This window comes from Dictyostelium discoideum (assembly GCF_000004695.1).
Source record: "Dictyostelium discoideum AX4 chromosome 2 chromosome, whole genome shotgun sequence".
In the NCBI taxonomy this organism is placed as follows: Eukaryota; Evosea; class Eumycetozoa; order Dictyosteliales; family Dictyosteliaceae; genus Dictyostelium; species Dictyostelium discoideum.
This window is the reverse complement of record NC_007088.5, coordinates 166170-179467: the sequence shown is the minus strand read 5'-3', so window position 1 is coordinate 179467 and position 13298 is coordinate 166170. Positions and strand designations below refer to the sequence as shown.

At 21.5% G+C, this 13298-nt stretch overlaps 5 protein-coding genes across 5 annotated transcripts in view; 3 read left to right on the top strand and 2 right to left on the bottom strand.

Moving 5' to 3' along the window:
* Positions 1–358: 358 nt before the first annotated feature.
* Positions 359–5055, top strand: DDB_G0271272 (DNA polymerase V family protein; the record flags this gene model as incomplete). Its single annotated transcript, XM_640592.1, has 4 exons — positions 359–590; positions 693–1279; positions 1401–1608; positions 1697–5055. 4 exons carry the CDS (start codon positions 359–361, stop codon positions 5053–5055), a joined length of 4386 nt encoding a protein of 1461 aa, XP_645684.1.
* Positions 5056–7100: 2045 nt separating this feature from the next.
* On the top strand, positions 7101–7688 carry DDB_G0271274 (hypothetical protein; the record flags this gene model as incomplete). The annotated part of the gene is made up of 1 exon (XM_640591.1): positions 7101–7688. The coding sequence occupies one exon, from the start codon at positions 7101–7103 to the stop codon at positions 7686–7688; it is 588 nt and encodes a 195-aa protein (XP_645683.1).
* Positions 7689–8011: 323 nt separating this feature from the next.
* Positions 8012–11234, bottom strand: DDB_G0271384 (hypothetical protein; the record flags this gene model as incomplete). Its single annotated transcript, XM_640590.1, has 2 exons — positions 8012–10692; positions 10793–11234. 2 exons carry the CDS (start codon positions 11232–11234, stop codon positions 8012–8014), a joined length of 3123 nt encoding a protein of 1040 aa, XP_645682.1.
* Positions 11235–11967: 733 nt separating this feature from the next.
* Positions 11968–12168, bottom strand: DDB_G0271382 (hypothetical protein; the record flags this gene model as incomplete). Its single annotated transcript, XM_640589.1, has 1 exon — positions 11968–12168. The coding sequence occupies one exon, from the start codon at positions 12166–12168 to the stop codon at positions 11968–11970; it is 201 nt and encodes a 66-aa protein (XP_645681.1).
* Positions 12169–12556: 388 nt separating this feature from the next.
* The window catches only part of DDB_G0271276 (hypothetical protein), a gene marked incomplete at both ends in the record, with an annotated part of 822 nt that continues 80 nt past the window's right edge, over positions 12557–13298 (top strand). The window contains one exon of the mRNA XM_640588.1: positions 12557–13298. This exon is cut by the window's right edge and continues 80 nt beyond it. Within this exon, the coding sequence (XP_645680.1) occupies positions 12557–13298 (742 nt within the window).

Here is a 13298-nt window from a genome sequence, read left to right as displayed (position 1 = left end):
TAGTAAAAATAAAAATAAAAATAAAATTGTATTTTAAAATATAGAGAAATAAAAAAATCAAAAAAATAAATGTGGTGTGTCTTTTTTTTTTGCATATGCATTTATTTTTTATTATTTTTATTTGTTTTTTATTTTTTTTTTTTATTTTCTATTTTTTTTTTTTTCATTTTTATTTTTATTTTTTTTTTTTATTTTTTTTTTATTTTTTTTTTTTTTATCGAATAAACCGAAAGTTTCTTTCGTTTTTTTTTAATTTTTTTTTTTTTTTTTTTTTTTTTTTTTTTTTTTTTTCTAAATTATTTGGCGTGTTTTCATCTCACTCCTCTCTATTTATATATAATAAAATTCAAATAAAGAGATGACTACCTCAACAGTAGAAGTGACAACAACCAATAATAATGGTGTTGTTACACCATTAGATGCATTAAATATTGAGATCAAGAAAAAAGATGCCATTTTACAATGTTTCTATGATATCGCTTCAATGGATAATGAAACTCGTTTACAATCAATTACAACATTAGTTCAAACATTAGAAGAAATTCAATCAGTTTTTAAACCAGAAGATCATAAAGATATTTCAAGAATTGGTAAATTATTATTATTAATATAATTTTAAATAAATAAATAAATAAAAAAATAATAATACTAATTTATTTATTTTTTTATTTTTTATTTATTTTTTTATTTAGTTCCAAAAATTATTGAAAAATCTGAAATTTTTAATAATAATTTATCACCAGAATTAAATTATACATTAAAGAGATTAGTAATTGGTTTAGCAAGTACAAGAGATTCAGCACGTATTGGTTTTTCAATGGCATTATCAGAGATATTACATAGTTTTAAACAAGTGATTGAATTACCATGGTTTTTCGATTTTCTTGCTTTTCATATGGATTTAAGTGGAAAGAATCTTTCAGAGAAGGAATCTCATTTTGGTCGTTTATTCGGTATGATGTCAATCATTAGATCATCTCGTTTGGAAGGTTTACCAATTATTCAAAATCAACCTTCAAAATCTATCAATTACGATTTCAATCGTCCGCCATCTGAAAATATGATTGAATGTATAGTTGAACAATTATTATACATTTCAAAAAAGAGATCAATCTATTCTGAATTATCTTTTGAAATCTTATCTTCCTTATTCGAACAATTATCAGATTCAAATTTTGATAAACTTTGGCCATTCATTAAACCAATAATTCCACAATCTCAAGATGAATATACACCAGATTTATTATCATTATTATTATTAATTTCTAAAAAATTTAAAGTAAGTTTATATATATATATATATATAAAATTATAAAATTATAAAAAAAAAAAAAAAAAAAAAAATAATAATAATAATAATATTTATTAATTCTTTTTTTTATTTTTTTTTATTTTTTTAGAAATTCAATTTAATTAAACAAACTGTTGGTTGGAAACATCCAAGTATTTTAAATATTTCAAATTTAAGTTTATTAAAAAATATTTTTAGTGAATCTTGTAAATCTCATCCAAGAATTCATAAAGTTTGGAGAATTACATTTGAAATTTTATTGGCTGATCATGAAGAAAATGCAACATTATTAGAATTTTGGAAATTAATAGTTGAAGGTAAGTTTGTTAATTTTTTATTTATTTATTTATTTATTATTATTTTTTCTTATAATTAAATTTATTAATTCTTTTTTTTTTTTAAAAGATAATTTATTTAAAACAACATCAATGAATAAGAGATATTTAGGATTACAATTATTTGAAATGTTATTACCATTAGTACATCCAGATATTATTAATGATATTTTTAGTGAAAATGTTATTGCAAATTTAAGTGAATCATTAAAACCAACTAGTCCATTACATGAAGTTGGTTCATTAGCATTCCAATCAATTCCAAGAACAGCAGAGATTTCATCACAACATCGTTTAGCATTAATTTTATTCTTTTCAAATAATTCACATCATCATAACCAAAATCCACAAAATCAACAACAACAAAAACAAAAATTCGAACAATCAATTTCAGTCGATGTAATTAATGAATTAGTTAAAGATTTAGATGAAGATTCAATTAAAATTTATTTAAATTCATTATATAAATTATTTATTAATGTAGTTTCTTCATCATCATCATCATCAAATGATAATAGTAATAATAATAGTAATAATGAAGATGAAGATGATATGGTAATTGATGAAATGAATAATGAAGAGAAATCAGAGAAATATATTGATTCATCTAGACATTGGATTTTAAGTCAAATCGGTCACATTTCAAAAGATTTAGTTAAACGTCCAACTGAAAGTTTAATTAAATTAGAGCCAATGTTATTAGAATTATTACAATTCCTTTATTTCCATTCTTATTATTTAACATGTGAATCAAAACCAGTTGCTGCCGTTGCTACCGCCACTCCAGTTACTAAAGGTAAAAAGAAAGTTACTGCTGCTGTCGTTGCTGCTCCAGTTAAAACTTTTACAGAAGAATTATTCACAAGTAAACCAAAATCAGAGATTTCTCAATCAATTAGAGATCAATGTTTCATTAGATTTTGTTCAGTTTTAGAGGAACTTTCATACCTTACTTTAGAATCAACTAAACAACAAACTACATCATATGAAGGTACAATGAGTAATGGTGAATTCTGGGCTTCTAAAATGGCAAGTTTCCAATACGATTTATTAAAAAAAGGTTCAACCGATTCAGATAGACCACAATTGTCAACCTTTTTACCAATGGGTATTAAACCAATTGATAGAATTATGAAAATCGTTCAATCAATTCAATTAAAACAAAAATCTGCTGAAAAAAGATTAAATCAATTGGTTGGCTTTGAATTATTATTCGTTCATGTTTCATTACATTATCTTACTGATGCACAAGAAATCTCTGAAATTATTGAAGATTTAACATCTGCTTTTGAAGAATTAACAAATCCACAACCACCACAAAAATCAACAACTAAAAAAAGATCAGCACCAGAACAAGATAAACCTCAACCATTTATGGTACTTTTAGATGTTTTAATCTCATTATTAGATAAACCAATTCATATCTTACGTACAATTATTAAACAAATATTTTCAATCTTTGCTGATAATATCTCTTTCCAAGTACTCGAACATATTCTTACAATGATTAAAGCACCAACTGATGAATTATTTAATGGTTTAGATGGTAATGGTGATGATGACGAAGATAATGAAGATGATGATGAATTTAAACCAATTTCACCTGAAGAATTAAAACAATCAAAAGAAAATTCAGACGATGAAGATGAAGAAGATGATGAAGAGGAGGAAGAAGAAGAGGAAGAAGAAGAAGAAGAAGATTCTGATGATGATAATTCAGTTAATCCAGAATTAGTTGCAAGATTAAAACAAACAATGGGTAAACATTTATTATTAGATGAAGATGATGAAGATGAAGATTTACTTGAACCAACTGAAGAAGAAGCTAAAATGATGGATAATTATTTGAAAGAAGTTTTTAAGAGTAAAAAAGAAAAGAAGAGTAATTATCAAGATATTAAAACTCAAACTATTAATTTGAAATCACGTTTAATCGATTTATTAGAATCTTATGTAAAGAAATTCATTACAAATCCAAATGAATACATCTTTAAGATGATTCCATTAATGATTGAAGCAACCTCCTTTGATGAACCATCAATCTCTAATCGTTTCATTAGTTTATTTAAGAATAAATTCTCACAAATTCGTACAACTACTGATAAATCTGTAAATGTTCAAGAATTGAATCAATTATTATCATCCTTATTCGATACAATTCTCTCTTCAAAACATACTGGTTCTTCAAAAGATAAAGAACAACAAAATAATAATTCCTCTGCTTATATTTTATCTGGTCATGCAATTTATATGATTGTTAGAGTTTTATTATCAATTAAACCACCAGTTGCCACTGTTGCTGTTCAACAAACTCCATCAAAGAAATCAACTAAATCAACTAAATCAACTACAAACAACAATGTTGTTGTTGAACAACCAACACCTTCAGAATATGGTTCATTAGATATTAAATTATTTTCAACTAAATTAGATTCAATTATTGAATGTTTATTAGATCGTAATAATATCGTACCATCAAGATTCTTTACAGAGTTTGCTCAAAGATTCCCAACTGTAATTTGGGCATCAATTAAAAAGGTTACAACTATCATTGAATCACCTCAAAATGATTATAATTCAAAGAAGATTTTAGATGTTTTATCATCCATTGTAAAGAGAAAAGATTCTTATGGTACAAGTGGTAAGAATCTCTTAAATAATGCTTCCGATATTTTAACTACTCTTTGTAATTCATTAAATGGTAAAGAAAAACAATTGAAACCAAATTCAATTTTTGATCATTTAAATATTATCAATCAAATTATTTTCTCATGTTTACAAATTATTAAATCATCAAATAGTGGTGATAGTACCAGTTTATCAAATAAATTGGGTTCAGAATCTTGTAAATTATTAGAATCAACATTATGTCGTCTTTATAAACTCAATAATAAACAAAATATTAAAGATACCTCCAAAAAGATTCTTTTATCACTTGGTTTGGAAAATAATGAAATCTTTGAATCTGAAAAACAAAAGAAATTAGAAAAACAACAAAAGAAAGAAACTCAACAAAAAGAGAGACAATCAAATAAAGAGAAATCAAAACAGGAAATCATTGAAAGAATTGAACAATCAAAACAAGATAGAAAAAATAAATCAACAGATTCAAAAATTGATAATAAAAATAAAAGTAAACCAAAGAAAAAGGTTGAAGATGATATGGAAGTTGTTGATGAAATTTTCCAAGATGTTGATGAAAAATCAAAAAAAAATAAAAAAGATTCAGATAAAAAATCAAATGATAATAATAACAAAAAAGATACAACTAAAAAATCAACTGATAATAAATCAACAGATAAAAAATCAACAGATAAAAAATCAACAGATAAAAAATCAACAGATAAAAAGTCAACTGATAAGAAATCAACTGAAAAGAAATCAACAAAAGAAGATTCTCAACCAATGAAAAAAAAACAAAAGAAATAATTTAAGTATTAAAAAAAAAAAAAAAAAAAAAAAAAAAAATTAAAAATAACATACATATATACAAGTAAAAAAAAAAATAAAAAAATAAAAAAAAAAATAAAAAATAAATAATTAAAAAAAAAAAAAAAACTAGTAACTTGTAATAATTTATTTGTTGATATTTGGATTGGATTTTTTTTTTTTTAATGAAGATATTGTTTTTTTTTTTTTTTAATTATTTTTAAAAAATTTCCAAAGATATTATGTAAAATAATAATAGTAATATTATAATTAAAATATCTTTTTAAAAAAAAAAAAAGAAAAGAAAATTATCACCAATGGAAACCCATTAATATTTTTCCAATCTTTTTTTTTTAAAATAAAATAAAAAAAAAGTGAAAATCACACCAAGGTTTATTAAGTGTTTTTTTTTAAATTCAAAAAAATATAAATTAAAATAAAAAAAAAAAAAAAAAAATAATCTATGATCATTTTTAAGATTCCACTTTATGTCTTTTTATCATAATTTTTATGAGTTTGTATATGAGTAACATATATGGTTAGAAGATATCGTCTAGATTATAAAAAAAAAAAAAAAAAAAACCTACACCATTAAAAAATAAACATCACCACAGATTTCCCCCACATTTTCAAAATTTGGAAAAATGGTTTATTATTTTTTTCTTTTTTTTAATTTTTTTTTTAAAAAATAAGTAACTATCATTTAATAACCACAATTTTTTTTTATAAAAAATGGATTGGAAAAAAAAAAAAAAAAAAAAAAAAAAAAAAAAAAAAAAATAGATAGGATTTAAAATGAAATGATGTGATAAAAAAACAGGGTTTGTTGTTTTTTTTTTTGTTGACCAATTTTTAATTCACAAAAAAAAAAAAAAACAATCACATATTAATAGATTAAACGAACCTAAAAATAAAAAATAATAATAAACTCACCAAATAATTTCTCTTCTTTTTATTTATTATTATTTTTTATTTTAATATATTATTTTTTTTAAAAAAAAAGAGTTTGACTTAAATAATGGGTTTATTATCTTATTCAATTGTGATTATTTTTTTTTATATATTTTCTTAATAAAAAAAAAAAAAAAAAAATTCAAACAATCGGTTTATAATAAAAGTTTAAATGGTTGAATACCTTTTTGTGTTGAGAATATTAATATAATCATTTGTTTTTTTTTTCAATATATAAAAAAAATTATAATAAAAAGAATTGTTATTCTTATTATTAAAAGAAAAACATACAATATTTGGACCACCTTTGGCAAACAATCTCAACCTTTTTTAAAATTTTAAATAGTTTTTTTTTGTTTTTTTTTTTTTTTTTTAATTAATTAGAACATATAGGTGATTGTATATGGAGATATGTGGTGATTGAAGTTATCGCTTTTCAATAAATAATTAATAAACATTAAAATAAGTAAACACTAACAATACACCAAATTGAAAATGGTAATTTTATTTATTTTAGATTATAGATCAAATTTTTTATTATAAAATTTTGAAAAAATAAAAATAATAAAAATAATAATAATAATAATTACACCATAATAAATTTTATGTATGCTAATTTTATAGGAGAGTACCAAAAAAGGATTTTTTTTTTATTTTTTTTTATTATTGGTCATTTCAATGAAGATAATTATTATTGATTGGAAAAAAAAAATTCAATCATGTGCGAATTAAAAGAAAACACAAAAAACTTAAATAAAGGTGTTGTAATTTGGGGCAACTTATATTAAAGTACCATCCAAAAAGGGAAATTTAATTATTTCAAATTATTTTTATTTTTATTTTATATTGTTTTAATAAATTTTATTTATTATTAATAATTTTTAAAATTATTTTTTATTTTTTTAATTAATTTTTTTAACTATAAAAAGAAATCATTTTAATTTTTATTTTTCATTAAATCAAAACAAATCAATTAACAATTTATTTATTAATTTATTAATTTATTATAAATTTTATTATTTATTTAATTATTTATTTATTCATTCTTTATATTTATTATAAATTTAACAAAAACTTTCAAAAAAAAAAAAAAAATGAATAGATTAATTTTATCTACTTTTATTATTATTTCAATTTTATCAACATTTTCAAATTGTCAAGATTGTCCAAGTGATAATAATGATTGTACAACAGAATCATTTATATATGGTGGTTGTTATAGTATTTATAATCAAAATATTGATTGTGAATCAACTGGAACTTATAAAGCTTGTGTTGCCAATTGTAAATTATCACCACAATATTCTAAATGTGGTAGTGTAAGTTGTGATTATGAAACTTTGGCTTGTAAATTCGGTAGTACCACCTGTGATGATAATAATAAATGTACAACTGAATATTGTAATTCCACCACTGGTTGTGTTAGAACTGCCACTAATTGTACTGATGGATTAGCCACTACCACTGATAATTGTATGTCAATTTTTGGTTGTTATTACACAATTAATCAAGCTCAAAATAATATCAAATCATGTACAACAAATGCAGATTGTAATGATAGTTTACCATGTACAACCGATGTATGTGTAAATAACAAATGTAATTCAACAATTAACTGTGATTCAAATTCCTTGTGTGCTAAAAGTGGTTATTGTACTTTAATTCCAACACCATCTAATTAATTATTCAATTTCAAATTATTTTTTACATTATTTTTTTCATTAATCCCATAATATAAATAAATAAAATAAATATTTATTTAAAAAAAAAAAAAAAAAAAAAATTAATGTCTTCTTAAACTCTATGAAAATTAACTTTCAATAAATCCTTTTTTTTTTTTTAGTTGGTGTTTTGAGTAAATAATTTGGGTGTAGAGATATAAAAATAACTTGTAATTTATCAAAATTTAAAATTATTATCTAATTTACATTTATTTATTTATTTATTTATTTATTTATTTATTTATTTATTTATTTATTTATTTATTTATTTATTATTATTATTTTTACAATAATACAGTTTTATCATTTATGAAACCATTTTTCTTTAAATCTTTATATATTAATTTAATTGAATTACTAAATTTTTTTAATTTTACACAAATTGATATTAAGGTTGAAGATTTACTACCAATATAAAGTTCAATATCAGATTGTTTTAATTGAGTTAAAATATATTCAGCAGAATCGGTTGCAATTTGATTTGGTTTACTTTGTGGATCTCTTAATGATGATTGTTTAATTGCTTTATATAATAAATCTAAACATTGTAATGTATAAGATTTATCAACATTAAAAATCATTGGCATTAATGGTGATGCTGATATTAATAATTCCATTTCATAAATTGAACTTTTACTATTAGTTTTTACTGCTTTAAATATTGAGTCTAATAAATTTATATTATTATTATTAATAATACCACTACCACTATTTCTAATATTATTTAAATTATCACTACTACCACTACTACTATTATTATTATTATTATTTGAAGAAGAAATAATTAAATCATTTCTACGTGATAAAACTCTTAAAGCAGTTGAACGAACTTGTTCATCAGAATCTAATAAACAGTATTGAGGTGAGAAATCACATAATGCAATCTTTGATTCAGTACCACATAATTTTAAACCTGATATAACATCTAATAGAGATAAAGGTGAACCAATTGGAATTCTATTGATTAATTTACTTAATTCTTCATCACCATAACTTGAAGGTGTACCAGATGGAATTAATAATAAAACGTTTAAAGAGATTGAGAATAAGAAATTTGCATCGGATGGATTAACAATTGGAAATATATTTTTAATTACTTCAGTCACTGCTTCAGCCTGCTCCCTTTCCAAACAATTTTTAACATAAGGATTTTCATTTTGAACATTTTTCAACTCTGTTATAAACATTCTAATACTTTGAATTAGAGTATTTGTTAAAATTGGATTATCCAATAAGAATTGAACTGCAGGTTTAAATTTTAAACAAGTTGAAATTAAATTGAAAGCTGTGGGATTCGAAATTGAAACCATTTGATGAAAAATCGCATGCATATGATCGATTTTCAATGATTGTATAGTCACTGATTTTTCAACTTCAGAGAATCCCATCAATTGTAAGAAAATATCGAATATAGCACGAGAGGTTTTTAAATTATAACAAGTGGATGGGTTTAAAACTTGTTGAAACCAATTGATTGACGATGGTAGATGATTTAGGATGATGATTGAGCAAACTATTTGAAATCCTTCTGTATCGTAATACCCATGTCTGATAGCCTCAATGATTGTAAAGAATAGATTATGAGCGAATTTCAATGATTCGATATGGTTACTTCCAATATCACTATTATCAGCTGATGATAATGATTTTGGTGAATCTAAATAAAACAATCTTGCACATTCTCTAACACAATCAATAACAGATTGCTCACGTTGTATACCTGATACACCTTGAAATTTCATTAGCTGAATCTCATTGAATAACAATGGTAACAATTGTGAACTCCACATATCTCTACTAAATTTCTTACTACAATTTAATAATATCTTTAATGAACCTTCAGTACAACCACAACTTGATATTAACTTTTTAATTACCATATCATTATTTGGTATTTGATTTACAATAGTTTCAAATAAATCTAATATCTCTTGATATTTTTCATTTGTACTTGAGCTTTCTTCATCATCATCACCACCACCACTACCAACACCACCACCACCATCAACTTTTTCATTTAAATAATTAATATTTTTATTATATTTACTTGGTTTAAATGAAATTGATAATGTTGATTCTTTAGTTTGTCCTTCTTCTTCTTGTTTTTGTTGTTGTTGTAATTTTTGTAATAATAATTGTTGAGATTGTTTAGTTTGAATTTTAATTGAAAATAAATCAATAAAATCAAATATAGTTTGTAATATTTTATTTATTGATGAATTTGAATAATCAGATTGATCAGAACAATAGTTTGTTAGTATATCAATAGTTGAGGATTTAATACTTGTTGAAATTGATGATAATATTTTTATACCTAATTCCTTTTGTGATGTTGGTATTCTACTTTGTAATATTGTTACAACATCAATATAATTAATACCTTGATTTGACCAAATAAAATTCAATGTTGTATTATCAGATGCAATCATTGACATTGATCTTAGAATATCTAATTTGAATTGTTCTTCTTCTTCTTGTTGTTGTTGTTGTTCATTTAATAATAACAATTTTAAAATATCTAATCCTAATGATCTTAATACTTCTCCATTCTCTGTTGAATTTGAAAATGTTACTAAGATATTTGTATTAACTTGAAATGGAAATACAGTATTATTATTGATTTTAAATAGTTTATTACCAATTTCAATTATTGATTTAATTGTATTTAATAATTCAATTCTTTTACCAATTGATGAAATCATTCTTTTTTGTAATATTATTAAAAGTTGTTGTAAACTTTCATTTAATTGATCTTTAATAAGATGATGATGATTATTATTAATTTCAAATTTTGATAATAGTAATAATTTTGTAAACTTTGGTTTACTACTATAAATAGTTATAACCTTTCTAAATTGTTCTAAATATTTTCTGTAAACACTATCATCTAATAATGAATTTGCTATAATATCAATATCAATTATATTCTTTAATAATACTTTTGTTGAACATATCATTTCAATTTCTATTTATATAATTATAATTATGTATATATGTAAGAAATTTTTTATTTATTTTATTATTATTTTGTATTTATATATATATATATATCAATAAAAACATACCTAGTTCATTATTATCATTATTATTGTTATTAATGTCAAATAATGTTGTTTCTGTTGTTGTTGTTATAGATTGAGCATATTGAATTGCAAATTCATACCATCTATCAAATAAAGAATCTGATAAATCACCTTTAATATCATTAATTTTAAAATTGTTTGTATGATTATTTGTTGGTGGTAATGATTTAATTTTTTCATATGATTCTTGTTTTAATTTATTGAATTCATCTTGCCAATATTTAATTTTATTATTTATAATATTATCATCATCATAACCATTGTTTTCATCATCTATATAAAGAATATTATTGTTATTATTATTGTTATTGTTATTATTATTATTATTTACATTTGTGATATTGTTATTATTATTATAATTATTATTATTATTATTATTATTATAATTAATATTTATATCATTGTTTTCACTACCAAACCCCATTTTTGAAATATAAAAAATTAAAAAAAAAAAAAAAATTAAAAAAAAAAAAATAAATAAAAAAAAAAAAAAAAATTAATAAATAAAAAAAAAAAAAAATTAATAAATAAAAAAAAACCTATGGAGAATTTAAAAATAAAAATTATTTTATTTTATTTTATTTTATTTTATTTTATTTTATTTAATTTTTTTGGTAAGGTAAATTTTTTTTTTTTTTTTTTTTTTTTTTTTTTTTTTGAAATAAAAAATAAGTTTTTTAATAAGAAGATGTGGTTGAATTTTATTATTTAAAAAAAAAAAAATTAAAATGAAAAAAACGAAAAAAACAAAAAAATAGTTTAATAGTTTTATAGGATTAAACATATAAGAAAAGAAAATTATTAATCTATCAATTATTATTAATTTATGCCATGGTTATTGTTAATATTTTTTTTGTGTGATACAAGATCTCAACCATTGCATCAAATCAAACCAAATCAAATCAAATCAAATCAAATCAAATCAAATCAAACAACAACAAATTTTAAACCAACAAGATGCAATGGAATGTGAAACATGTTATTTCATAATAAGATATATAAATGAATTACAACAACAATTAAGAACTGAAAAAGAAATCATCAAAATTTTAATAATTCAATGTATTTACCTTCCAGATGAAGATATAAATCAAAAAAATAACTTTTCATTCTCTTTTTTCTGATTTTTCCAAATTAATACTGAATTTCACTGAATATTAGATTGATTTGATTTGATTTGATTTGATTTGATTTGATTTGATTTGATTTGATTTGATTTGATTTGATGCAATGGTTGATTTGATTTGATGCAATGGTTGATTTGATTTGATTTGATTTGATTTGATTTGGTTTCCAAAACTAATACCAATTAAAAAATTGAATATTAATAATAAGCAAATTGTTAAAATTAATTTCATTATTTTTTTTTTTTTTTTTTTTTTTTTTCTTTTTTTTTTTTTTTAAATCCAAAAATAAATGGAAATTAAAATATATAAAAAAAAAAAACAAAAAAACAAATAAATAAAAAAATAAAAAATGAAAGAAAAAAAATAAAAAAAAATTCAAGAAAAAAAAAGTAAATATGAATTTTTTATGGTAAAATAGAAGAGTTGATTTAAATTTCAATTAAAAATCAATACTTTCCTTTTTTAATTAGGAATTCTTAGAAATGGAAGAATAAAAATCCAATATAATTTATAATAATAAATATAAAATAAATAAATAAATAAATAAATAAATAAATAAATAAATAAATAAATAAATAAATAAATAAATAAATATATAAAAATAATAATTAATAAAAAAATGAATGATAATTATTTGCATTACCAAATTCCAAATATAAGATATGAAGTTGGCAAACTTACATTTTACAGAATCGCAAAATTCATTAAACTACAAGAAAAAGCAGAGAATTATGAATCATTGTCAGTTGATGATTCGGATCAACTATTCCACTTATTCATTTTACTTCAATCAGTTTTAAATATGACAATGTACCCAATATACATCAACACTACTGATACTGTCACACTTTCATTTGCAACTAACACCAGATATATTAATTCTCAGAAAGGAATGGTTGGATTTGTTGACGCAACCCCAAGCACAGTGGATGGTTTACTTGAACCATTTCTAGAGTGCTCATTTCTTAAAGAAAACTATGATCTAATCAAAGACAATGATGACGTTCTTTTCTATTCATATTGTATTCGCCAAAAAGCTGAAAATAAAAATGGTGGGAAACGTGTAACTTACAAGAAGGCCAACGATTTCATTGTGGAGCATTTTGCAAATAATATCACATCATTAAATTTCCTATTCAGTCCAGAACTCAGAAATTATCTTACAAGGGTTACAGATGACTCAGAAAAAGATCAACATTACAAATCTTATGAAGAATTCCACAAAATGGTTGTTTATGTCCACAAGTTAAACAATGACTGCCCTAAAAAGTTCAGATCCCATCTAGTCAATCTATTCACCAGAAACAAATTCAGTGGCAAAAGTCAAGTATTGATGAACAAGTACAATAATATAGTTATGT